Here is a 27,426-nt window from a genome sequence, read left to right as displayed (position 1 = left end):
GATCATCCCTGGGCCCTTTGTTTTCTTTCGAAATTGGCTAGCCCTAAGAGTACAGTCTCTCACAGCAAGAAAGTTTTTTTCTTTTAAGGTGTCAAAGCATCATGATATACAGAAAACCTTAAATATCTATAATACAACCCTGAGACACACCTGGAGTCAGGGAAGCCTCTCTAGCTTGAATGCATCCACTCCATGTCTTTTATTCTCCTTTGTGGCCCTTGCTGCCCAAGTTTTGCTGTGGTTAAAACTATTTGGGTTATGTCAGGAAGTTTCATAGTCTAAACTAACGGAGGGTTGTTTTAGTTCACTTTTGTATCACTGTGATCAAAATACTCAACAAGAACAACGTAGAGGAGGAAAAGTTTATTTTGTGCTCATGGTTCGAGAAGTCTCAATTCATAGACAGACACTCCATTGCTCTGAGCCCATGGTGAGCCATCATACCACTGCAGAAGGGCCCGGTGGAGGAAAGCTGCTCAGCTCACGGTGGGAGGCAGGAAGCAGAGAGCCAGAATGAGACCAAGAGAGAGAAAGAAGAAAGGAAGGCACCACAGAGAAGATGTACCCTCTGTGGCATGACCCCAGTGATCCATCTCCTCCAGCCATGCCCACCTACATTTACCTATTAGTCAGTGCATTCAAACTAAAATGAACTAGTTAAGTTACAGTTCTCATAATCCAATTGTTTTACTTCTGAATATTCTTGCATTAACAAAAAAGTTTTTTGGGGACACCTCATATCCAAACCATAATAGAGGACTCAGCATATCTGAGTTTCATAAGGCTAAGTTTCACTGCTGGTATGAGAAGGTGCTTGATTATCACCTCTTCACTGGGGACATCCTTGACACCTCTGGTCAGGTTAGTGACTGTCCTGTGTGGTCCCATAACACTATTTCCCTATCTCAAGACTCATTAAGTGAACAACACTGGTATGTTTATATATTGCTGGTTCTCAAACTAGAATAGATGCTCCTCAGTAACAAGGCCTCTGTCATGTTCACCTGTATGTGTCAGACATTATTCAGTGTCAGATATGTAGTAGTTACCTAGTAAATACTTACTGAATATGGAAAGTGTATAGTGTACAAAGAACACAGACTCTGGAGCCAGACTGGCTGTGATTTCAATAAATGCATTAATCTGTGCTTCAGTTTTCTCATCTGTGAAGTGGGTATGCCTATAGGGTTACATGAGAGTTGAGTTCCAAAATGTAAATTTCTTAGGGCAGAGCCACATTACATAATAAGCATAGGTACAGACTGTTATTATTGAATCATTGGGGGAAGAGTTCGGTCTCAGTCCACTTTCCGTTGCTAATAACAAAATATGACAGACTGAGAATAGATTTATTTTGACTCACAGTTTTGATCCAGGGTTGAGAGGCCACACCTGGTGATGGCTTTCTCGATGGCAGAGTCCCCTGGAGGCGCAGGGCAACACGTGGTGAAAGACAGGGAGTGTGGGCGTGTGCATGTCCTCTGCTTCCTCTCTTCCTATAAAGCCACCACCATCGATCACGGGGGCTCCACTCTGATGATCTTATCTAATCCTCATCACCAGCCAGGGGCCCCACCTCTAAGCACCAGATGGTTCCATTTCTGCCCTCTGGATACTTCACAGGGGTGATTAGGAGCCTGGCAGACACTGCGGGCCACGTCCCTGCCTAGTCGTTTCCTCCCTCCCTCCCTTCCACCCTCACATCATCCCTGTTCTTCCCACCCCCTTTCTTCATGCACATTTATCACATCGTTTGGCAGTTGCTTGTTTTATGGTTTTTCCCAGTACACCATGAGCTCCTAACACAAAGAACTTCGTCTGTTTTACTTAAAGTTACGTCATTGCGATGTTGAGATATTTGTTGAATGAACTGACAAAGGAACTAACCCACCAAGGAATGGTCAGGTAAACAGCTCTGTAGGCACGGCCACCCTGAGAAGAGCTTCCAGTGATGTCATGTGAGAGCAGACCCAAGGCTCTGGACCACAGGTTTCCCTCCGTGTGGCTCATACTTGTCAGTAATAGGAAGAGCTACGATTTTACTAGATTTCTGAGAATCAGCAACATATGTATGTAGTGAAAACAGTGAGGACAGGAGCAAATAGCCTGGTGGAGCTGGTCCTTAGCGAGCCAAGGAGGCCTCCCACTCTTGTTTACCCTTATGGCCTGCCATGCTTACAAACTAGCTCATTGTCGCCTCAAAACATTCATTTTAAGTAGGAGGAACGCAGTGCAAGAACAAATCTGAATTGTTTCAAAGTAAAAATGTTTGACCAAGAAAGCTAAAAAGGACAAACAAAGACTTGAAACATTGTGAAGGAGGAAGAGTTCTGTTCCATTCAGGTGGGAGGAGGAGCTATTTTTAAGGATTAATGGAGGGTGGAAGAGATTTGGGAACACAAGATGAGCCAGGATTTCTGATGGGTGTCCAGAAGTAGATTCACTGACTACGGAAAGTTCAAACTGCAGAGAGTACTGCCACAAAGGGTGATTCCCTAACTCTCAGGTCTTCCTGGAAGGAGCGTCATCCACCCCAGACTCCAAGTACACAGGAAAGGACAGCGAGCCACTTTGGGCAGGGAGTGCAGTGTTGTGCATTTTCAGAAGCCAGGCAGCTCAAGAAAGGGGGTGCCTGACTGAACTGTACCGGGCCTGACACAGAGCCACGCAAGGGCGGCCCGGGCAGTGGTAGGAACTTGGCCTGAGGAGCGGCCTACACCATTCAGCCCTGGCTTCCATGCGTCTCGGGTTTTGTTTTATTGTGAAAACAAAATGTGAGACACTGAAGAACTCATAAAGGACAGCCAGCTTAAGATCTAGTCTCTTCATAATGCCTTCTCACAACACAATCTCCAGTCCTAGTCGCTGTGGAACTAGCCTGAGCTTGTCATTTGTCATCCTTAACCAGGGGGGTCGAGTCAGCCTTTTAATGCTGCTTTTCTCAATTTGCCTTGATGGTTGTGTTTCTCTTGCAGAGAAGAAACTTCCATGGCATTTTGTCACCTCTTGATTTCTCATTCCTCAGCTAAATGAACCAGGGTGCTTGTGAATGCACTTAATTCACAGTAACTTGATTTTCTACACATTTACGAGAGAGAGCAACACACAACCCAGAGGAGATGCTTAATCAAAGTTTGTTAAATGAATGGATGGATAACATATGTGAAAACACATTCTCTGGCTCACAGAGTTCAAGTTCCTTCCAAGCACGAATAGAATTTGAGGATGTGAACACTAAAGAGGAAAGCACCGTGAATTTTGAACTTGAATAGAATTGGTTTGAACATGGCTCTATTCCACTTGGAGTTAATTAGTTAATCCTCTGAGTCCCAGTTTTTTTAAACATCTATAAATTGTATATAATAATACCCTTAGAGAAAGGTTGAATGTGTGATGTGTATGAACCATCTAGTACAATGATTGGCACATAGCAAGGGATTAATAATATTGTGTCTTATGTTAACTCTAACTAACTCAGTATTGACCCCCAAACTATTTGAGTTTTGGCCCTTTGAAAATCGTGTGCAGTAGACTGGAAGTCATATGAAAAACTATTAACATTTTTTAATTCCAGGTGGTGGTAACATGAATGTGAGTATATTTTTGCTCTTCTGTGTCTTTTTCACTTCTAGAAATTAAACTCATAAAACCAAAAGCAATAAATAAAATGAAAGTTAATAAACAAAAAACATCTGAAATAATCACTAACTTAGCAAACAAAGAATAGTGAATCAAGTTATTCACCTGAATTACATTGTTACGTTTGTCGTGTCACTTCTATGAATTGGACTGACACATCCTCTCCCTTGCAGAATTCAGTGGGAAATGCAGGTTTTTCAAATAAAAGCTTCAGGCACGTAAGCAGAGCAATTAAAAGGGAATATGTAAGACTGTAAAGGAGCCCTTATGGGGAAAGTTTTACCTGAATTGGGGAGGTTAGGAAAATTTAGAAGGAATTAAGGATGTTTAGATGTAAGTGTTGTGTGGACTGTACTGGAGAATGGGCGGGGTGGAGGGGTGGTCCCAGTGGGAAGACATGCAGAGACCAGAGAAGTGGAGAACAGGGTGGGGGTGGGGGGGTTAGTTCAGCCCAGATGGGGATGGTTCATTGGAAGAAGGTTGAAAGGAGGGTGGGAGGTCAGGTCATGAAAGGCCCTGTAAGCTTTGTACCTCTGGGGAGATTTTGTCCCCCCAAACCTCAAGACCCCATCCACTGCTGTTGGTGAGCTCTCCCATTGTCCTTGTGTTGCTGGTGCTCAGGAACCCATTAGAACAGTGTGTTTTGTGGGGACCCTGGAATCACACTGCTGCTATTTTTAGTGAACAGAAACTAACTTTCACAACTTCAAGTGAAGGAAATTTGTATAGAAGTTCTGTCTCCTACACATTTCCAGTCCAAGAACTTTCCTAGAAGGATGGAAGCTGTCCTGAGCCAAAGCACTCCTCCAGGTCAGCCCCCATCAAGAGCAGATGTGAATAGAGGCTTGTTTAGTGTCTTTTCTGGATCTACAGAGAAACAGACTGGAAGACAGATTTGGGGAACTTAACCTGTATGTAGACAAGCTTTGTAATAAAAAGTTCACTTTATCATATTTTTCTTAGACTGCTGCTGGTGTCCTCTTGCATCTGTGGGAATCATGCTTGTGCCCTTGACCTTGAGGTTAGCCAGAGTTTTTGAAATCATAAATAACTTTACAATCCAGAAGATTTTTCTTTCAACACAACCAATGGCATGTCTCCATTTTCTGTGGAGTTAGGATGATTTGAGTTTGTTTTGGAGAATCTGGAACACGGTTGCTCTGTGACAGAGACAAAGGATGATTACATTCTAATGACAGTCACGTGCTCTATCTGATCATGTTTAAACACAGGGCCATTACACATGGCTTTATAATGGAAAATAAATGGGCCAGACAATTCAGTATATACAAACCATCTGGCGACCTGGTCTGTGACTCCTCAGGGAGGGAGTTGATAGAAAACCTGATGATCTGAGATTGTGATTTGCCTAGAGTTGCAGAATAACGTCATTATACTCTTAACTCCCAACTGTTGCTCCATAGACTTGGTATTACAATCATAAGATTCTCAGAGACATTAAGCTTTGTGAACTCTAGTTACATGACAAAGTTCTTGGTCATTCTCTTTCAATTTGGGATTATGCTTCTCGTTGTCGTTTGACTTATTCTTTGTGATAGTATTGCCTTCCTCCTCTCTCTTCTGGTCTGCCCCTTTCCTTATCCCCACCAATATAAAAATGTTCATATTTCATTTGGAAGTGGGATATTTAAAAGGGCAGGTCATCTTTACAGTAATTTATAGTTTGCTTTACGAATACATGAAAATCTTTGAGTTAAACTCTGGATAGGAGTTTTCTTTCCTCTAGTTGTATCTGCCCCCCTTATTTAATGTGTTCAGTAGTTCAAAACAGGATCTGCTTATTTTTGGCTCAATTTCTACCCCACTGGTTATGACTTTTAGATGTATATGTGGAATCATGTTCTCTGAGGAAGATCTAAGGAGACCCGGTTCTGAGTCTGGGTGAACCACCATGAGGCACAGCTGGTGCAAATCAGCATGATGCAGCAATAGCTCAGGGTTATTGGCAAAACTTGTGTTTAGAATTATATAGGAAAGAAGAAAAGGGGCTCTGTACTACAGCGTAGAGAAGGGAGGAGTTGGGGAGGGAGAGAAGGGGATATCAAAGATCAACAGGAGAGGGAAGACATGAACAGAGAAGGGATTTTCCTAGTGACCTCATAAATAAGTAGTAAGGGGAAACTATATACTGTGTAAAGTTTTATTAAGTTAAATAAAATGATGTTTATATATAATTTTTCATGGTTTGAGAGATTTGAGGTACCTCGTTTTACATAATATGTTCCTGTCCTTTATGGAGGTAAACAGAACTGTGGGGTAGCTTGAGAGCCCATGGGGAACTGGGAGGGTTCTTGAAAGAAATTAGGAAGATTGGAAAATCTAGGATGAAAAATGGGCATGAAATCCATATTCCAGATTATCTGTCCTCAGCCTGGTTTGATATATTATCATGGATCAACTACACATCTCAGGTTTTAGTTCAAGATGTACATGGTTAGCAAAAGTCTCTCTTTCCCCAGATCATTATCAAACTAGGCTCAGAGTTCAGAGAATTCTCCAAGGCCTGCTTTTTAGGCAAATGAGCAGTGATAGGTAAACAGTTTCTGAAAGAAACGGTTCTGTTCTAGTCTTCTGGCAGATTGGTACACTTGGAAACTGTTGGGTCTAGAACCTCCTCCAGACTCTTCTCTTAGTCCTTTAAGGGACATCAGCAGCTGGGAGGAACAAAGAAGTCAAGTCTTCCTCCCCTCCCAAAGCATAGACCCACATGGTAGGGGAGCCACCTGTTTTTTTAGGATAAGGGATTTAAAGTGTTGATTGTTATTAATTAATTTTTTTTAATTTTTACAGACTGCATTTTGATTCATTGTACACAAATGGGGTACAACTTTACATTTCTATTGTTGTGCATGATGTACTTTCACACCATTAGTGTAATCATACATGTACACAGGAAAATGATGTCTGTCTCATTCCACCATCTTTCATACCCCCACCCCCTCCTCCCTCTCATTTCTTTCTCTTACCCGCCTCCCATTATATTTCATCATCCACTTATCAGGGAAAATATTTGGCCTTTGGTTTTTTGGGCTTGGCTTATTTCACTTAGCACGATATTCTCCAGTTCTATCCATTTATCTGCAAATGCCATAATATTGTTCTTCTTTATGACTGAATAATATTCCGTTGTGTATATATACCACAGTTTCTTTATCCATTCATCTGTTGGAGGGCATCTAGGTTTGTTCCACAATCTAGCTATTGTGAATTGAGCTGCAATAAACATTGACATGACTGTGTTACCGTAGTATGCTGATTTTAAGTCCTTTGGGTATACACTGAGGAGTGGAATAACTGGGTCAAAAGGTGGGTCCACTCCAAATTTTCTGAGGATTCTAAAACGTTGATTCTTAGTTGCAGTATTATAAAAAATTTTTTAAAAAATTTCTTGTGATCAAAGAGCTTAGAGCTGCAGATGTGCTCAAATTTCAAGGCATGTGAGATGATCCCAACACTAACTCCAGAACATCACATGAGGTAGCTCCCAAGGTTAATTCCAGGTTAAGGTCAATATGTGAGATATCTCCCAGGTTTAAAGTCGGTCCTCTAGATGCACTTCAAATATCGGTAATTGTTGTATTTCAGATATTGTTTTTGTGGGTTGTGTTGGAAACTAAAAATAAGGAGATAGGCACAAATGTGAAGAAAGATGATAGGTAAAGTTGTATCTTTTTATGAATGATGGGGAAACATCATTGTTGGGGTCTGTAACCCAAATGAAAAAAGAAGGTATTTTATGCAGTGTGTGGGAGAAGAACATACTTGTGAAGGAAGAACTGGGTCAAGTTGAAGAACTATCCATTTATAAGAGAGAAAATTAGTATCTAATCAGCATTAAAATGCTCAGATTAAACAGACTAAAAGGTAATTCAGTTTTTATATAAAATGCTTTACATTAAAAGTGAGGTATTGGGCTGGGGTTGTGGCTCAGTGGTAGAGCACTTGCCTTACACATGTGAGGCACTGGGTTCAATCTCCAGCACCACATAAAAATAAAATAAGTAAAATAAGTGTATTGTGTCCATCTACAAATAAAAATAGTTTTTAAAAAGTGAGGTATCATGGAAACTAATAGAGCTCATTTTGACCTCCATTTCCTCCCTGTGGGACTACCTATAAAAACATATAACATTTTAAAAAATTTATTGGTGCTTTGTAATTATACATAATACTGTTATTCATTGTGATATATTTGAATCTGCATATAATATAATTTGGTAAATTTCATTCCCCAGTACCTCCCCTTTCCCTTCCAAATAGAATATTCTTTAAAAAAATTTTTTTTCAATTGCAGATGGACACAATACCTTTGTTATATTTACTTATTTATTTTTATGTGGTGCTGAGGATCCAACCCAGTGCCTCACATGTGCTAGACAAGCGCTCTGCCACTGAGCTACAACCCCAGCCCCAAGTAGAATATTCTTGATGTTCTAAATGGAATACTTTTCTTCAAGGAATTATTTAATTGTATTGGAAAAATGGGCCCATAGTATGACGGCCTTCTTAAAAGGAAATAGTTGTCTCTGAATACATAACTATCCTGTCTGGCAACTAGTCTAGTTGTATAAATATTTGAGATCTGCTTGGTGGTGTTGTTCCTCATTCTTTTGGAACAAATACCAGGCAATATGATTTTAATATTACTAATATGCTTTGTGTCATTTTGCAAGAGCAGGATAAATTTTAACTAATACATCTATTCAACTTGGGAGCAGTTCCTCTTGTCATCAAAGGCCTCCATTTTTGGAACAGCTGTTTGGGTTCAGGGATACAGGAAGTGGCCCTAAAACAGATCAAAGCTAATTGGCCCTCAGGGTAGGCACCCTCACGACCTTGGCGTCACTAGCCTTGTGCTGTAACTAGCTGAAGTAACCTGCCCGGAGGAAGGTCCACTTTCCTGAAGTAGCTCCAGCATTTAGGAATTACCTAACGAGGCTTAAAATTTTGCTGAGCTGCCCTGCTTTCAACCCAGGGATGAATGCTTAGATGATGAGTGAGAAGAAAGGGAGATTCTGCCCTAATCCTGGGATTAGTCATTCTAGGGCCAATGTCAGGTAAAAAAAAAAAAAAAAAAAAAAGTTAGAGTCATGCCTATTTTATAAGATTTACATCTAGGCCAATGCCCGTGGATATTTTACTCAGATAAATGTTGATAACCTTGTTCCATAATGAACACCACTGAGGTAGATCTTGACCAGTAGGTAGCCTCCCACGTATGCCACAAATAAACGTCGTGTGATAGTTGACACTTTCAGCACAGTGGACTCTCTTGAGTTTCGGTCTGCCTTACCTCTTCATACGATACGGATAAATAATTGCATATGACACACAACTCTGACCGTGAAATGGATTCACGAAGCTGCAGTTCAAGACTGTGCACAAGAGCGAAGGGTTTTTTTCCTTTCCCAGGACCAAGAAAACAAAGCGGTCATGCTGTTCAGTGGAATCCGAGCCACTGGAAGCTCTGGGAGGCTCTTGCCTGCTGCTGGTTTACATTCCCCACACTTCAGGCCACTGCTAAGTGGGCTGGTCAACAGCCCCTCCAGCCAACACCTCTTCCCTGGCCTTCCCACTGCCCCATGGGATGGGGAGGGGAGAAGAGGGTTCCTCCCGATTCTACCCAGATAGCCGGGACATTTTGATTCTTCATATTTTCAGGCAAGGACTAGTGATTCTTATCAGTCTCTTTTCCAAAATAAAATAAGTGGAAAAAATTTTAAGTATAACCCAGATGAGGCAATTCTTCTTCTTCTTCCTACTTCCTTACTTCCTTCTCCACCCTAACACAGTACCCCTCCCCGGGTCAGCTTCTTCCTCTTTGTGGATGGGAAGACTTCCTCTTTAGCTTAGCTGGCTAAGAGCATTATAGATCTTTTCTGCTGAGCATCTCTTTTCCTTCCCTCTTTGGTTACATACCCAATTGCTATTGAAGGCACTAACATAGAAATCCATTAAATAATAATGGAATATTTAGTAGGATTTTTAATTACTGGAGAATATAAATAAGAAATTTAAATTGGGTCCTGATCTCACTCCAAAATGCCACCCCACCCTGTTTCATTGTTCCTCCACCCCATCTCAGGTCCCTTAGGTTGACTGCTGCTCACCATTTCTTGAAGTTTATTCTGGAAGAAAAAAATCACACCTATGTTTGAATGTACATATGTACCACCCCACATACCTATGTGTATGTTTTAATACATAGGGGACCAATCTCTACCTGCTGGTCTATATTTGGCTTTTTCCCCATACTGATGTGTTTTAGAAATAGTTTAATCTAGGCCCATACTGACTCATCTCATTCTTTTGTCCACTGCATAGTAATCCATGATACAGATGTGCCATTTTAATTTTAACCAGTCCTTGTGCTGATGGACTTTTCGATGTATTTTAAAAACCTTGACAAATAATGCTTCAATGATCATTCTTTTACATACAGCTTCTTGAAATGTTCAATGCCTATCCATAGGGTAAATTCCTAGCAGTAACATTTTTCCTTCAATGGGAATGTGTGTTTTTAATATTGATGGATATTGCCACATCGTGCACTCAAAAGGTTATAGCCATTATCACTCTCAAGAACATAAAAATTCATTTTGAATAGGTAGAAAAATGCTGCTTTTCTGTATTCATGTAGCTGGTTTCTGTTTTCATTCTTAAATTGTTGTATTTTAGCTTCTGTCTATCTGATACATAAATAAGTGCTGCCCAAAATATCCCTCTCACCTGCTCTTCCCCGAGAATCCATCCATCACTGAAGCCAGTCAGAGTAGCTCCTGTACCATACCTTAAAAGTTAAGTGTTCAAACTGTGCCAGGCCAGAAAGGAATGTGAGTTCTTATTGTGGGTATGGTCCACTGATGGCCCTTGGTCCCCAGATACCTGCCACAAGGACACCAGGTTTCTAATTCCAGTGGACAGAACTAGACCATTCCATCTGAACCCAGACACATGAGATTTGGATCGATTTTCACCAGTTCTTCTGCCCTTGCCCAGCCCCTTCAAATCTGTGAGGCATGAGAAAATCTTCTTTGATGTGTCTGAAGGAAACTCAGTACCTGTGGCTTCATCTGAGAGGCTGGATGATGACTAACCGATTGAAAGCACTTTGAAGCATGTTCAATCATAGTTGAATGCTTCTTCATAAAGTCTGATTTTTTTTTTTTTTTTTTTGGGTGTGGTGCTGGGGATTGAACCCAGGGCCTCATGCATGCTAGGCAAGCACTCTACCAACTGAGCTATATCCCCAGCCCCCTATAAAGTCTGATTTTCGATGTCTGTTTGGCATCATGCGACTCCTGACCATTGGCTCTTCAGATCTCGTGTCCACAGATTTGGCACTGTATGTTTGTTTGTTTTTCATTTGTAGTTGTAGGTGTACACAGTATTTTTATTTTGTTTTTATGTGGTGCTGAGGATTGAACCCAGGGCTAGGCTTGCTAGGCCAGCGCTCTGCCACTGAGCCACAGCCCCAACCCATGTTTGTTTGTTTTTTACAGTTGATCAGGAGTATTACAGTTGAAAACAGTTCAGGTGATTAGATTACGAAATAATTCAGTAGAATACTGTGGTGGGCGGATTATAATTTTTTTTTTTTTTTTTTTTTTTTTTGTTAATGTGATCCAGCCATCATATAGGGATTTGATGAGGTTGCAGTCATGTTTTCTAAATCTGGGGCTTCTAAGAGAAAAAGTAGAAAATGAGTAAAAAATAATGACACACATTTGCTTAACTGTCCTGACACAAAGTGACAAAGACATGGGAAAAGTAAAAGGGCAGGCAGTGGGATCTCCCGCCTTGATCTCATTGCCACGTGGGGAACAGGAAGCTGAGTCTCATACTGGATGCCAGAATCCAATATGCCTACCTTAATTATCGTCAGAAGCATCCACATATCACTCTGGTTTTCCTCCCTGTGCCTTTTCCTGCCATTGAATTTCTAAAAGATAGCCAGGGGACGGTAGAGCTGCATCTCTACTCCACTTCAGGGATTGATTGATTGAGGATGCTCAGCAGGCACTTGACAGCATGAGCTTGTTCACTCGTGATCCTTGATGGACCAGCAACTTGTTTTGTAGACTGAGCTGTCTGTCTTTTCCTCACTCCCTCTCTCCCTTTCTTCCTTTCTCCTCCTCTCCCAGATATTTTGTCTTGCTAAGTAATCAGGCATATCTTGGTATTATTCCCAAGATATTTATATTCTTAGGGCGATAAGACATGTAAAATAAGAAAGAATGCAATAAAGTCCATAATAGAATCCCAGTTAATGAACTGCCAGAGTTCAGAAGGAGATGTAGTTTCCGATTGTGGGTGTGGGGGGGCTATGGATTGTCATCTGTTTTAGCTTCATATTTATTATGACTGCCTAGTGGGAACGAGTGGGAGAAAGCCCTTTCTAGACTGCAGGGTTGGCAGGACTTCCTCAGGTAGGTCTGTGGGCACGGTGAGCAGTGATAAGCTTATTCGACTGCAGTGAAGGGTACCCGAGTAGTCAGGAGGCAGCGTTAGTGGGGCAGCGGGGCTCTCATCTCCAGGGCCTCGGACACCTTTTGCTGTAACTCAGAATGTTCTTATAAATGGCCTGGTTCACTGCAAGCTGGGAGGGGCCAGGTCTGCCCACAAGGATGGGGCAGAAACTGCAAAGCAGCCTGGACTGGCAGACAGGGCACTGGCAGGGATGTGCAGAAGAACATCAACAGATGACAGGTGGTCACCCGGCAGACAGAGCTGGCCCCGGGAGATGGGCCATAAGTCTCAGGGAGGAGGTGCTGGTACTGGGAAGTGGAGGAACAGGTGGCACTTAGAAACATAATCAGGAATAAGGGAATAAAAATGTCTGTCAGCAGTTAGCAGGCTCCAGCCACTCTGCTCAGGTTTACGGGCAGACCTCCAAGCTCTGGGAGGAAAGAGCAGGATGGAAAGCAAGAAGCTGGGCCCCCGCCATGGAGGGACCAGGCGGGTTTCCAAGCCAGGAGTCAGACCTGGAGCATGGGGCCTGACTAGCAGGGAGGACGGTTTGACGCTCCGTTCCAGAGCACTGAGCCAAAGTCTTCTCATTCCTGCTGCTTAGGTTTTGCCTGGTCTTAGACGCCGGGTTTACAGGTGGGAGCAAAGAGGTCCAGCTGTGCGGAGGGAGAGGCACATGCTGGAGAAGGAGGCCGCCCCTCTGCTGGCTGAAGAGTTTGGGCTTTGTTTGGTAGGCAAGCGGGTGAAAATGGTAAAATCAAAACCTGAGAGCAGCCCAGTTGGAGCTGTGTTTTCAGAAGATGAGTTTGAGTCTCGAGTGGAAATTGAACTAGACTTAAGTGAGTCCTCACCTGGAACACATTTTTGCCACTTCTCGACCGAAATACTCCAGTGTGTTCACTTCCCTCAGTGCCTCCTTAAATACTGTGAGGTAAATAAGCTACATCGCTGAAATTAACAAAACTAATGAAATATTAATTTTGCCTTTTAAAATAACTTTTTAAAAAATACTTATTTTTTACAGACTGCATTTTGATTCATTGTACACAAATGGGGTATACTGTTTTGTTTCTGTGGTTGTGTAGAAGGAAATGAGGCAGACATGAAACCATGGACTGAGGCAGACATCATCACCCTGTGTACATGTGTGATCACACGAACCGTGTGACTCTACATCGTGCACAGCCATGACAAACTCTCTTAATGGGGCTTCTAGAAAAGCTGAACTCAGGTGAGTGGCTCCATTGCACTGCGCCGGGCGTGCTGCTCCGATCCTTTCTCTGTCGTCAGTCAGATCTTTTCAACAGGCCTTCTCAGATAGCTCCACGGCGTGGTGGTCTCCTGCCCAGTGTGCGGCCGCGTTCCCCAGCATGGCTCCTTCGCTCCTCAGAATCTGGCCCTCAGTGCGTCCCTCACCAAGCCCTTCTGCTCTGTGAGGCACACTTCCAGCGGGACGCTGTCCGCTCTCTTGGGCACCGGGCCTCCACTTACTGCTATTCTTTTACCTGAACGCTTTATCTGCTAACCTCCTGCTTTCCATTAGGGCCTCGGCTTTGGACATCCCTGCCTCCTCGATGCCAGGGCCCCAAGCTGTGCCTGCTCCTCTACAGCCTTCCCCCCAGTTGCTAAGGGCCTGTTGACTCGTCTTGCTCCTCCTCTATCTAGACCATAAGTTCTTTGAAAGCCAGGACTCTGATGAGGGTCCGCCCCTGGCTCATCCCTGGAGCACAATGGCTGCCCACGTGGTGGTGTAACGAGAAGCTGGGCAGTGTGCCGTGGTACAGACCTGAGCTGGGATGTCAGCCCCGGGAGGAAAAGGGCAAGGCTCTCAGGAAGGGCCACTAGGGACACGATTCTTGCCTGCTGGCCACGGTGTGAATGCACCTCTAATGCCTAAAGGGTATGGAGAACCAACGTTCTTCATGAGGTGCCGTAAGTTCTAAGTGATACAAGCAAAAGCAAAGATGCTGTTGTTTAAAATGTCCTGAGGGGGGACTTCATTCTCTGAAAGTAGTGTGATATTTGGAGTTAAAGGACTGGGTTTGAGATCTCTGTCTAGCATGTGTGTTGTCTGTATTCTTAACATTTCAGTTTTTTAGGTTATAAAATGAAGATAAAAATACTTCAACTTTGGGTGGTCATTGTGAGGACTAAGGAAATATGTGTAGAAGTACTTTGTAAGCTGCAAAGTGACAGGAAAATATTATGGATCACCGATACAAAAGTAATTATACCCCAAAGTAGGTGATAATCATACTGTAGTGACTAAATTACAGGGAATTCTGAGCCACCTGAGTGACACCAATCTCTCACAAACCATCCCAGCACAGGGGAATGTGGGCAGCCTCCGCTGGTGAAGGGACGGATTTATCGATTCCGTTGGTGTGAACCCTGGATGCCTGGATGGAGGCTCCAGCCAGGATGGTGTGGTGCTGGCTGTGCCAGGCGGCCCGCTCCCCTGCCTGGTCTGTCATGAGCTCTGGCTTTGGCTTTCGTCTCCATCCTGCCCGGCTCCCCGGGTCCCCTCACTGCCACTGTAAAAACTCCTCAGGATGCTTTAATGGGGTACGGTTTCTCCTTTCTCGAAAGGTTCCCAGCACGTAGTGCTTTTGAAGTTGTCTTTTTTTTCTTCCCTCAAGAGATGCCAGTATCTGATCTTCTCTCCCGTTTGCTGGTCAGGGATGGCGTGAACCCTAAGCATTTCCAAGGCAAGAACCAAAAGAGGCCCTGTCTGCAGCCTGTGTTCTGGTCACCAGACATGTGCCAGACTCTCACCTGGAATGTGCCACAATGGCTGTTCTGAGTGGAACAAACTAATATAACATTCTAATGTGGAATTTAGAGTCCAAATTCCCCAGGAACCCACGGTTACCCTCTTCCCTCGTAACTGCTTCCATTTCATTCTCGTTTGCCTTCTCTATTAATCAGGGTTTTCCAGAGAAGCACAACCACTATGATATTGTACATGCAGAATTTTGAGGAGTTGGCTCGCACAGAGATGGAGGCTGAGAGGTCACATGATCTGTGACTCCTGTGGCTGGAGACCCAGGAAAGCGGTAATGTAGCTCAGTCAGAGTACAAAGGCCCAAGAGGCCAGGGGAGCCCAAGATGTCAATCCCAGTCTGAGTGCAGGAGGTGAGATGAGATGTCTCTTTCAGTTCAAGGAGCCAGGCAGAAGAAGAGGGGCCCATTCTCCTTCCTCAGCATTTTGTTCTCTTCAGGTCCCCAGTGGACAAGATGATGTCCATCTATGTCAGAGAGGGTGAGTCCACCATTTCAAATGCTCAGTTCTTCCACATGCCCAGCACCCTTACAGACACCGAGAAACACTGATTAACCTGAGTACTCCTTGGCCCAGACAGGTCCATGCATAAAACTAACCATCACACCCCTTTACTTAGATCCAGGACCAGCATGCACAATTCAGTATTTACACAGTATGTGCTCTACTGAGGCCTTTCAAATGATGATTTACTTACCTGATCCTTGACAGAGGATTATGGGATTACACAAAATAAAACAAAAGCAGACTTCATATTTCCAAGGGACATATATCCATTTAGTGTGTTATACCTAGCAATTTCTCCTATCTGTGGTTTCACTTTCTATGGTTTCTATAACCTCTGGTCAAACTGTGGTCTGAGAATGTTAATATTTGTCTTGACTCTTTTGAGAAAGACCATATTCACATAACATTTTTATTATAGTATATTGTTATAATTACTCTATTATTATTTTGAATCTCTTACTGTGCCCTACTTATAAACTAAACTATTACATAGGTATGTATAGGGAAAAAAAAAAAAAAAACACACAGTATCTATAGGGTTGGGTACATATGGGTTTATAGACCCAATCAGATTAAAGATTTTCTCAATGCTTGTCCAATCTCCACTGTCCCCCCAGGGTTTCTCAGGTGGGGAAGATCAAAAAATTAGCCTAGCTACTGTACACCAGGAATGCCAGCTGGTCCTCATGATAAGGTCATGAGCCTGTGACCAGGGTGGTATAGTTCCCTGAGCCTCAGGGCACACTGACCTAACAGAAGAGCATCTCAGCAAGTTAAAGGAGAGAAGTTTCCTGAACAATGTTAATATGACCTACTTGTCTATGAGAAAAAGCCTATTACTTATTTGGCTATAAGGTGGCCACAAATTGTGCCAGCCTTTCCTTAGTGTCTTTCTGTTGGGTTTGTGTTGTGAGAAATCATTAAGTTTTATGACCAGGGTTTGAGATGAAACCCAGGCTACACTATCAGTTCTTTGCTCCCACCTCGCACATGCGTACACGATCTCCAGACACCTGAAGGAAAGGAGAGAGAAGAGGAGAGGGTAGGAAAGAAGAACCAGGGAAGTACTGAGAGCCACATGCAGCTTTGTGGACCAGAAGCTCTTTGCTCATCTAGAAGAAGCAGTATCAGCCCTGGTCCCTAGTCCTCCCTGGTCCCAAACAAAACATACTTCCATTCTCTCGGCCTCACTGCACGCCTGGGATTCAAAAAGATCAGCATGGGTCACTGTGAGCCAATTCTGCCTGTCTAAAGGAAAATAACAAGAGTCAAAGCGTTGTCTAAATTTGTCCTGGCAAAGGCAATATATATTTTCCGATTTTTAAAAAAACATTATCTGATTGATACACAATCCACAGTCTACTCTCCAAAGTGATAAAATTCACTTTCTTTTGCTCTTGTGCATCTTTGTGTGAGTTGTGAGCATATTTGCAGCACTTGGGTTACTTGTTGTTAAAGCTGTATTTCCATTCTATATGTTTTTCTTTTTCTTTTCACCTTCTCAAAAGTTCTCCTTTAAGGCAGAAACTTTCCATTCTTGGTTTTATCCAAAAGACAAATATTTCTGGGAAAACACTGTGTTTAAGCTATTCAGCAATTCTGGTGTTATGTAACTGACCACACTGAGACTTTCAATTAACTTTGGTTACATTTCATTGAAGAGTGTCATAGAATAGAATAACTGGTGATAATTTTTCAAAACTTTTATGTTTTTAAACAGGGAAAACACTCTTAAAATACAGGCTGCATCTCGTGCTGATGGTAGAATGTACAGCTCTGTTTGAAATCCTGTAAAGTGTTTCGACTCTATTCCAAGGCTGATTTTACTGTGTTTGACTTGGAGAATTTTTAAGTGCAGTGAACTTTCCTTTGGGCATTAATTTCCATAACTTTCTCTCCTTGGTCTTCTTTCCCTCTTGTTCTCTTATCCAGTCTTGTCTTTTCTTTGACAAGTGCATCATGAGGTTCTTCAAACTTGGCTTCTCTTCCACTGAAGGAGGCATTGTGTGAATTCATGGTTTCCAGAAACCTCTGTGATGTGGAGCAACTTCGTACTACCCCTCTGCATTTCTAGTCTTCCCCTCTCCTTCCATCACTTTTCAGCATCTCTATTTTCTTTCTCCCCAGAATTCAGCTGGTAATATTTTTCCCCAAAGCAGAAGCCCTCTCATATTCTCTATTTTTGGGTCCCTACCACAATCCTAGGGCTTCCTTGTAATTGTCTTTTTCTGCATTTGGCTTCCCCCTCATTTATTTGTAGCATGCTGCCGATCATTTGGTAGCAACATTTGTTTCCCCAAATATCACTCAGGTTCATTTCTGTGTTCAAAACCCTTGCCTCTCTTAGTGTAGCTGTTAATTATCCAGCAGACCTTACTTTAATAGTCTTCCCTTTGTATGTACTTTCTGCACTCAAAGCTAACCAAAGGACAAGTATTAGCATTGTTGATATACTCTTTCATTATTTTGATTATCTTTTAAGAAAAAATAAAAAATCATCACCGACTGGCTCCTGTCTCTGCTCCTGCTTACCTGGACTGTATGGACCACGTCTCTAACCACATGACATCTCCTTCCATCTCCTTTGAACATTCCATCCTCTGTTGTGAAGACCCCTCTCTCTTCCTCCCCAAACTTCTCTCTTTTTTTTTAAAAGGCAGCAGTTCACACAACCTATAAAGGCCGAGCTTACCTGGAGGTCTTTAAGAGTGAGCACCGGATGACTGACTTTCTGTGTCTTTCAGTGCCATATTGGTCCGTTGGCCTTGATCTCTCAACCTCCTCTTGCTGACCTTGGCTCTACGAAATCACTTTTCAGTCATTTCACTTCCTTTTTCTGTTTTCAAGGCATAACAACTTTATAGAGACAATATCTAAGATTTGTGTATATTACTCAACAGCAATAACTAAGTACCTGTTGATCTTATAGAATGACATTGATCTGCCTAGTGATTATCGACTGTGCGAGGCACTGTGTGAGGTGCTAGGACACAGTGGTGAGAAGACGGTGATGTTATCTCTGCCTTCATAGTTTACACTCTCATGGGAGAAACAGACATTTATCAGTCATACAGTTATACCACTGTGTTTTGAGCTACATGGCAAGAGGAACATTCCATGAGAGCACAGAATAGTGTATTTAAGTCAAACAAGAAAGAAGAAAAGGGAAGGGTGTCCCAAATAGGGAGAACTGCATGTGTGCACAGGCTTCGTTACAGGAGGGAGCAGGACATGTTCAAGACATTGAAAGGAGGCTGGAGCAGCTGTAACGCAGAGAGCAGGGACAGAGCGGAGCGCAGGAGGCTGGAGAGCGGGCAGGGCCAGCCTGGGCAATACCCTGGAGGGTGTGGACTGCCGGGACTGAGGCTTCTATCCTCAGCAATGGGATAACAAACAGGAGAAGATGCTACTGTGAGTTGAAAAGAGCCTTCTGACAGCTGCGTGGAAAGCAAAGAGGGAAAGACAATCAAGCACGTTATTTTTCTGTACCATGTAATAATTCCGTCAATGTTGCTTATTGACTCTTCAGTTTGTGGGGTTTATGTTTCCTGCTGTGATCTCTGCATCATGAAATGGTTTTAAGCCAAAAAAAAAAAAAAAAAACCAAAAACTTTTCTTTTTTTTCCGGGGGGGTGATGTTGAGGATTGAACCCAGGGGCACTTTACCACTGAACTACATTCCCAGTTCTTTTTACTTTTATTTTGGAACATAAGTTGTGAGACCAATTCAAGCTGGCCTTGAATTTGTGATCCTCCTGCCTCAGCCTCCTGAGTTGCTGGGATTATGGTGTGAGCCACCATGCCTGGCTAAACTGCAAAATCTTAAGCTATTCAAAAATGGGTCTGATTTTTAATATTGTCAGTCTCCTGTAGCTTTTGCGATTCTTTGATTTAACTTAACAACAATATCAATAGACAACATTGACTATCAGCCATGGTGCTGGGTGCTGTGCTAAAGGCTTGATGTGAGTTTTCTCTAATTCCTACTTTGAGACGAGGAGGTGTTTGTGTTTATATTTTGTTTAGGCTTAGAAGTGTCGGAGACCTAAGAGAAAGTGGGGGATCTAGTCAAGCTGCCTCTGACTGAAGAGCCATCTCTAAGCCACTCTGTTAATAGTTCTGGTCTACCTGAGTTTTCAGTACCATTTCAACACCATTATTATGGAAAAGGGAGGTTCCCTTAGCCTTGAAAAAATAAATGCCTTGGCTAATTGCCCAGCTGCTCCTTCCAGAATCTTGGTCACCCCCCTTCATGGCATCAGGTCACTCGCTGGTCTCCCACTTAGCTGTGTTTCATTGCATATCATGCAACCTGGCATTGTGTCTGAGATGATTGTTGTGTCTTGACCTTTTTGACCACATGAACAATTTTCTGGCTGTATGTCCTTTCTTCTTTTATAGACATCTATAATTATGTGAGGTAATAATGCTCATTAGCCCAAGTTCCAAATAGCATTCCAGCACTCAACTTCCCCCTCAGGAGAGCATCACTATCAAGAAAGAATGAGCACCAACACTTGGTAAACTATTAACTGAAAATGTTTGCCCTCATGGCCAGAGGAGCCCTGTGCGTCTGACCTGCCGTCTCTTGAATGCTGCCTGTTTATAGCTCCTCTGTCTTCATTTTCTGTTCCCTAGGGCAGCCTCTTCTTGTAGTGTGCTTGCCTAAATAGAAGAACTAACAAAAGATCGTTGAGAGTTTTAACTCATACCTTATAGGATCTGTGTAATGATTAATAAAATCAGTTTGGTCTTTCAGAAAAATGGAAGCAACTGTCTACTGCTTAAGAAATGTTCCAAGGACTATTCATCTTTAACCAAGTATGACCGGATCCTTTCCCTTTGCAAAGCAAGGGTGGAAGGTCAAGTAAAAAGTGGATGGAGGGCTGGGTTGTAGCTCGGTGGTAGAGCGCTTGCCTTGCATGCATGGGGTACTGGGTTCTATCCTCAGCACCACTAAATAAACAAAATAAAAGGATTGTGTTCATCTACAATTTTTAAAAAATTCAAAAAAGTGGATGGATAGGGGAACCCCAGGTTGTTCTGTTTTGTTTTTGGTGCTGGTAGTGGAGCCAGGACGTGCACGCACATACTAAAATAAAGCACCCACTCTGCCACTGAGCCACGCCTCCCGCCCAACCCCAGTTTCCATAGCTGGACACACCCATGACAGGAGGCCTGGAGGATGGCAGGGCTGACCACAGGAAGTTAATTGATGAGCAGCACAGCCTGCAAACCTGAAGAACAGAGAGAGCATTTCACTGGGCTGTTCAAAGGATTAAGTAGCTTGTATTTAGACAAGACTTTGATATTGTTGGAGGAAGGAGTTAAGATGTGACACCTATTTGCTTATGTCCTCCTCCAGAAGTTTTAAAGGGATCTATGAATAGACCAAGATACAGTTTATGAATAAAATATTGCAAGATGGCTATTATCAATGTCATTCAAAAATCTACTACCAGCGTGTGGGAAGGTTTTCAAATTACTCTGTTTAGATAACAGTTGCAGGTAGATAGAGGCAGTTTGTGCTCAGCATTCTCAAGGCATAGAAGGAGAATCCTGACCATTCACTTGCTTACCTTTTTAACATTTTTGTTTTAGTTGTGGATGGACACAATATCTTTTTGTATTCATTTATTTTTTTTAATGTGGTGCTGAGGCTCGAACCCAGTGCCTCACATGTGCGAGGCGAGTGCTCTCCCACTAAGCCCCAGCCCCTACCTTTCTTAATGTAGTATTAATATTGTTTTCTTAGGACCATTTTCCTCTAAACTTTGGACAGGGCATAGGTACATATAGTCCAGCAATGAGTTCGATGATGGCAAAGCCAAGTCTTCCTATTTCTTGCCAACTTACTTTGATATTTTCAAGACAAGATTTTTTAAAGATGGGTTTATTGAGGTTTGAGTGACATGTAAAATGCCGAATGTGGTATATTCCCATGCAGACACCACCACCATCAAAGCCACGGACATACCCATCACCTCTTGGTTTCCTCCTGTCTTTGTTATCATTGTTGTTGTTTGTGTGTGTTAAAAATACACATGTTCCTCTTAGAAAAGTTTCAGTATATAATACAGTATTGGCAGCCATAGGCACTGTGCTATCTATTAGATTTGCACTTATTCATCTTGTGGAACTGAAGCTTTGTGTTCTTTGGCCACCGTCACCTGCGGCCCATTCCTGGTGTTCACATTCTGTTGTCTGCTTTAATAAATCACACTATTTTAGGTTCCACATGTAAGTGAGGTCATTGGTATTTGTCTATGTTTGACTTGTTTCACTTAACATCTTCCAGGTCTATCCATGTAGTCACAAATGGAAGAATTTCCCTGTATTTTTAGGGCTATTTCATTATATGGATGCACACACACACATTTTCTTTATCCAGTTGTCAGCAGACATCTTGGTTCTCCACATTGTGTGCATGTGTAATATATAAATATAAACCAGGGGTGCCTGACCACTGCATCACATCCCTAGTCCTCTTTTTATTTTTTATATTGAGACATGGTCTCGCTAAGTTGCTTAGGGCCTCATTAGGTTGCTGAGGCTGGCCTTGAACTTGAGATCCTCTTGCCTCAGCTTCCCAAGTTGCTGGGATTACTGGTGTACAGTGCCATGCCTGGCTGATTCTCTGTCTTGGCTTTCGGGAGTAATGCTGCAATAAACACAGGAGCGCAGGTGTCTTTTTGAGATCTTGATTTAAACTCTTCTGGACAAATGCCCAGAGTTTGTGTTACTGAATCTTATGCTACTTTTAATTTTAAATTTTTAGGAACCACCCTGCTATTTTTCACAGTGGCTCTACCAACTTACGTTTCCATAAATAGCATGCCAGGCTTCCCTTTTCTCCACATCCTCTCCAACACTTGTCTTTATTTTTAATAATAACCATCCATCCTAACAACAGGCATGGGTGCTATCTCTGTGTGGTTTTGACCTGCATTTCCCTGATGATTATTGAAGAGGAGCATCTTTTCATATACTTGTTGGCCATTTGTAGGATTTTTTCATAAGTATCTTTTGTAAACATTTTCAGTCTTTATTTATATGCATTTTCTGCTGCTCTTTGGTTGTTCAGTATTCATAACAGACTTCATAGTCATGTGAGGGAAGCTGGCTGTGTAGTAAGTCCTTTGTTTTTACCTGTAAAATGGTTAACAAAGTACTTTCATTCTGTATGTTTTTAAAAAATGTTTATTCAGTTCCTTTGTCCTCTTTCTTTCCCATCCTGAGGCTTGAACCCAGGGTCTTCCACATGCTAGCAAGTACTCTGTCACTGAACTACATCCCCAACCCTCTTTGCCCATTTGTTATTATTTTATTTTGTTTTTATTGGTGCATTGATTGTACATAATAGTGAGGTTTGTTAAGCCATATCTATACATGCATATAGCATAATTTGATTACCCTCATTACCCAGTACACTTTTTTTCTGTCCCCTCTTCCATTCCCCTGATCTGCTTTCTCTGTTCTGCTAGTCTCCTTCCTCTCAGTATCTTTTAAAATTATTATTTAATAATAATTGCTGGTGAAGATGTGGGGAAAAAGGTACACTTGAGGTATGAGTGACATGTAAAATTAGGTACACTTATACACTGTTGGTGGGGCTGCAAATTGGTTTAATCCCTGTGGAAATCAGTATGGTGATTCCCCAAAAAACCAGGAATGGAACCATCATATGACCCAGCTATTCCACTCCTTGGTATTTATCTGAAAGAACTGATAACAGCATATTATGATGATATATGCCTTCCAATGTTTATAGCAGTGCAATTCACAATAGCCAAATTATGGAACCAGCTTAGGTGTCCGTCAACAGAGAATGGATGAAGAAAATGTGGTGTATATACACAATGGAGTTTTACTTAGCCATAAAGAAGAATGAAATTATGTCATTTTCTAGTAAACAGGTAGAACTGAAAAATATCACACTAAGTGAAATAAACCAAACTCTGAAAATCAAGGGACCAATGTTTGCCCATTTTAATTGGGCAGTTTTTGTTTTGCTACTGAGTTGTAGGTATTCCTTATCCATTATAGATATTAACCCCCTATTAGACATGTGGTTGGTCCATATTTTCTCCCGTTACCCAGGTTGCTTTTTTACTGTGCTGACGTCTCCTTTGCTGAGCAGTAGTTCCTTAGTTTGATGTAGTCCCTCTTGTCTAGTTTTTCTTTTTTTGCATGAGTTTTTGTTGTAATATAGAAAAATCATTGTCAAGTCCAATCACATAAAGTTTTCCCCCTCTCTTTTCTTATAAGAGTTTTTCAGTTTCAGGTTTTATGTTTTAAGTCTTTTATCCATTTTGAGTTGATTATGTGTGTGGCAGGGGCAAAATAAGGGTCCAGTTTCATTTTTTTCAATATGGAAATCCAGTTTTCTCAACACTATTTGTTGAAAGACTGTCCTCCCCCACTATGTGTTCTTGGCTACCTTGTGAAAGATCAGTTGATTATATATGCTTGGGTTTATTTCTGGGCTCTTGTTTTGTTCCATTGGTCTCTATGTCTGTCTTTGTCAGTACCCTGCTGTTTTGATTACTGCAGCTTTGTAATATGTTTTGAAATCAGAAAGTGTGATACCCACAGCTTTGTTCTTCTTTTTCAAGCTTACTTTAGTTATTTGGGGTCCTTTGTGGTTCCACATGAATTTTGGGATTGCTTTTTCAATTTCTGTAAAAAATAGTTTTTTATAGGGATTGCACTGAAGCTGTAGATAGCTTTGGTTAGTATAGGCACTTAATATATAAAGTCTTCCAATGCATAAACATGGATGTCTGTTTATTTGTGTCAACAGAATAACTGTTAGAACTTGTGAAGTATGCTCATATACCTGATGTGGCTTAGCAAGCAGGGAGTAGGATATGCACCTGATTTTCCTCTGGTTCCTGGGGATGCTTGGTCATCAGAAGGATTTAGTTTATGGGTGTGGTGTTCTACAATAGATACAACCACAGTTTGATAAAAAGAGCTTTCTTCTCTCTCTAGTCATTGAGCCTTGTAAGTTCTGGTTGTGAAAGGAACTTAACTGAGTGACTTGAGGATATTCTTGAGTGTCCGAAGATCCTTTTATATTTCTTTGATGTGCCCTTGCTGTCGCTTACTCTGCTGGATCATCAGCACACTTGATTCTCTCACTTTTCAGCCCATGTGTATTTATTATTAACCGAGGTTCTGCCTCACGTCTGAGCATGGCAGTTAGTAGGAGGCTCTCTCTCTCTTTAACTTAAAGTTGATTAAATTCATTTAGTGGTGAATATAAAACACATGATCCCTAAAGATTTCTGTAGTTGACATGACATTCTGTCAGGTGCCAAGTTTGATTGCATTATTATCTGGTATCTCATCCTGTTGATTTATTAAAACTGGATTGAAAATATGTAATCATCTTTTGTCACAACACAGATCTTTCCTTTATGATAAAGCTCCCAATAATGGCAGTAGACGAGGAAGGGCCCTTCCCTGAGGTTATGACCGCACTGTGCCCTTCCAGCCTACAACCAAGTCAACCCACGAGGGCTTCTCACAGGCTCAGGGAACGTCCAGGGCCACTGATGGCCTGTTTTCCGTACTGTCAAGCCCAGGGAAACCCTCCCTGCCTTGTCCCCTTCTCACCCACAGCGGCCAGTTACCCAGCAATTAAGCTTTATCAGAGTGGCGGTAGGAAGAAGTCCAGAGCGATTTCCTACTGGGAGCTTGCCATGTGGGACAGGGCACAGCCCCGGGCGTAGTTTTTGTGTATCCAGGTAGCCTCTGACCTTATCCTTTGTCCTAATGAAAAACTTCCTGGCTCCTAGCATTGCTGCTCTCGTTGGGGGTAACTCTGATTTAATCATTCTGGAGTCCAAAGCAGGCCGATCGCAGACCTGTTTCCGACCCTCGCCTCCCCTGGTTTCTCCGTTACATCCCCGTCGCACACATGGTTCTACTTTGGCACCTGGTGGCCATCAGGAAAACCCGATAAACTTGAAAGGGTTGCTCCCGATCCCTTCGGAGGGGAGAAGCGTTTCCTGCTGGCTCTGTCCGCGGACTGGAGAAAGCGAGAGTGCGCTGCAGGCACAAACAGGAAAGCCTGACATCACGGAGCGGCGCGGGGAGGAGTCTGCTCCTCGCTCGCTCGCCTGCTCGCTGCGCTCCCTTTGTGGCCCGAGTCGCGCGCACCGGCGGCGGCGGGGACAGCGCGGCGCGTGCTGTGCGCGGCGGCCGCTGGGGACGGGACGGGACCCGGCAGCTGGCGCCGCGGCGGCCTCGGAGCGGGGCGCATCATGCAGCGTACGGGAGAGAAAACTGAGAATGAAATTGCTTTGGCAAGCTAAAATGGTAACGCGAGCCCCCGCCTTCCCGAGGCTTCTCTGGTGGGAATCTTCTGCCGCTTTCTCTGGCGTGTTTTGGACGCCCTCGCAGCGAACGGAGCCATCCGAGCCCCTACTTGTGAGCTGCCGCTTTCTCACTCCGCTTTGCATTCATTCCTCCTCTCTGCGCGTCCTCTCCCTTTAAACCGTACCTACTTTGCGAGCCGTGGCCTTTGGTGTGTCCGGGACAGCTGTGTGTCCAGAGAGAACTTTGAAGGAGAAAGAGCTGCTAGTCTGGGCGGACCGCGGAGCGCTCCTGCGTCCCAAGCAGCTCTTTAGCTCCAATCCAAGGGTTAGCTGGCGACATGGAAATCCAGGGGGTCGCTGCATAGATTTCGGCTCAGGCTGCATGATGCTGTGTGGCTCTTTCTGCGCTGGCCAGATTATTTTAGGGAAATAAAAACTTTCCACCCCCGCTAACTTTTTGGGTTCCAAAACAATAAAAAAGACATGCAAAGCATTTCACTTCCAAAGGGGTGAGGACTCTTGGCATTTGAAACACTCGTTTGTGTCTGAGTTTAAAACAGTTTGCTCAGATGATTGAGCTGCTTATGAAAGTACGAACTTTTTTCTACAAATGAGTTGTTTTTCTTTTACTTGAGGGAAATGTTAATTGGGACTAAACCAGAGTTTCTTTATGAAAAGAAAAAAGAAGACTTTAAAAAAGTCATTTAAGATATGTGAGCAAGTCTAGGAAAAATAACTAAATGGAAAAGTTCGGGGATCTTGATACCACAGGAAAGGGCGAGGAGCCAAGAAAATCTCAGCGTCCCTCTGTCACAGTGTCTTGAAGGGCTCTGATTGTAATATTTATTTTGAACAGCCCATCTTGTGCCGAGTGCTGCTGTAAGCAGCACAGCAGCTGGGATAGATTGTGGTTAGCAGAGAGGAAAAAAAAATACTCTTTTTCTTTCTCTTTATCCCATCCCTGGCAGAGCTCGATTCAGGACTGGGGTGAAGAGGTAGAGGAAGGAGCTGTTTACCATGTCACCCTCAAAAGAGTCCAGATTCAACAGGCTGCCAATAAAGGAGCAAGATGGCTAGGGGTGAGTAAAGCTGGAGAGATTGTGAACTTCGGAATTTCAGTGTCTGTTGTTCTGTGAATATCATTATTATTTAGCAGAGGCAGCTCTCCCCACCTCCTCTTTTGGACTTAAAAAGGAAACTGCTAATGACAAAGTGTTTGCACTCGCTTTACAGGCCTGTTTTTGTACTTGATGTTTTCCAAAGCATCTCCCCTAGGTTGGTCAATAATTCAGAACCTCTTAGAAACATCTTGACGTATTTGGCAAATAGATTGGGGGTGGAGTGGCAGAAAATGACAGAGTGACAGGTCCAGAAAACAACACTGTTAGACAGAGCCATAAGCTACCTGGCCCACATGACACCCTTCTCTCGCTCTCTGCTCTCCACCGATTGATGCTGACAACCTCCACTCCCAGAACTCCCAGAATGCCCAGGCGTGAGGCCATTCCAAGTCCACTCCCTTTGAGGGGTGGCAGGTTTCTTACTGTAACCTCTTTTCTGTAGCCTGGAAAGAGGTGAATGCATGCTCGGCACCCGTGACTTCTCTGGTAGCAGAAGTAGTGAAGAGTGGGGACCTTTGGAAAATAGTGCTTCCACAGACAAGACTCTTCCACTGAGATTCTG

General features: G+C 42.9%; 1 protein-coding gene across 6 annotated transcripts in view; it reads left to right on the top strand.

Annotated features, from left to right (window-relative positions):
* Positions 1 to 27,426, top strand: part of RGL1 (ral guanine nucleotide dissociation stimulator like 1) — a 147,119-nt gene that overhangs the window by 11,485 nt on the left and 108,208 nt on the right. For 2 of the 6 annotated variants that reach the window (XM_079108019.1, XM_079108018.1), the window contains exon 2: positions 26,712 to 26,822. The exons of 2 other annotated variants lie outside the window; for them this stretch is intronic. In XM_079108019.1, coding sequence (XP_078964145.1) covers positions 26,712 to 26,822 — 111 coding nt within the window. Of the gene's footprint in view, positions 1 to 25,563; positions 25,745 to 26,711; positions 26,823 to 27,426 lie in introns of those variants that run through there. 2 more of the 6 variants (XM_079108016.1, XM_079108017.1) reach the window with 2 other exon arrangements.

Source organism: Sciurus vulgaris, assembly GCF_902686455.1.
Source record: "Sciurus vulgaris genome assembly, chromosome: 12".
In the NCBI taxonomy this organism is placed as follows: domain Eukaryota; kingdom Metazoa; phylum Chordata; class Mammalia; order Rodentia; family Sciuridae; genus Sciurus; species Sciurus vulgaris.
Note: the sequence above shows the minus strand (reverse complement) of the source record. Positions and strands in the feature narration are given on the sequence as shown.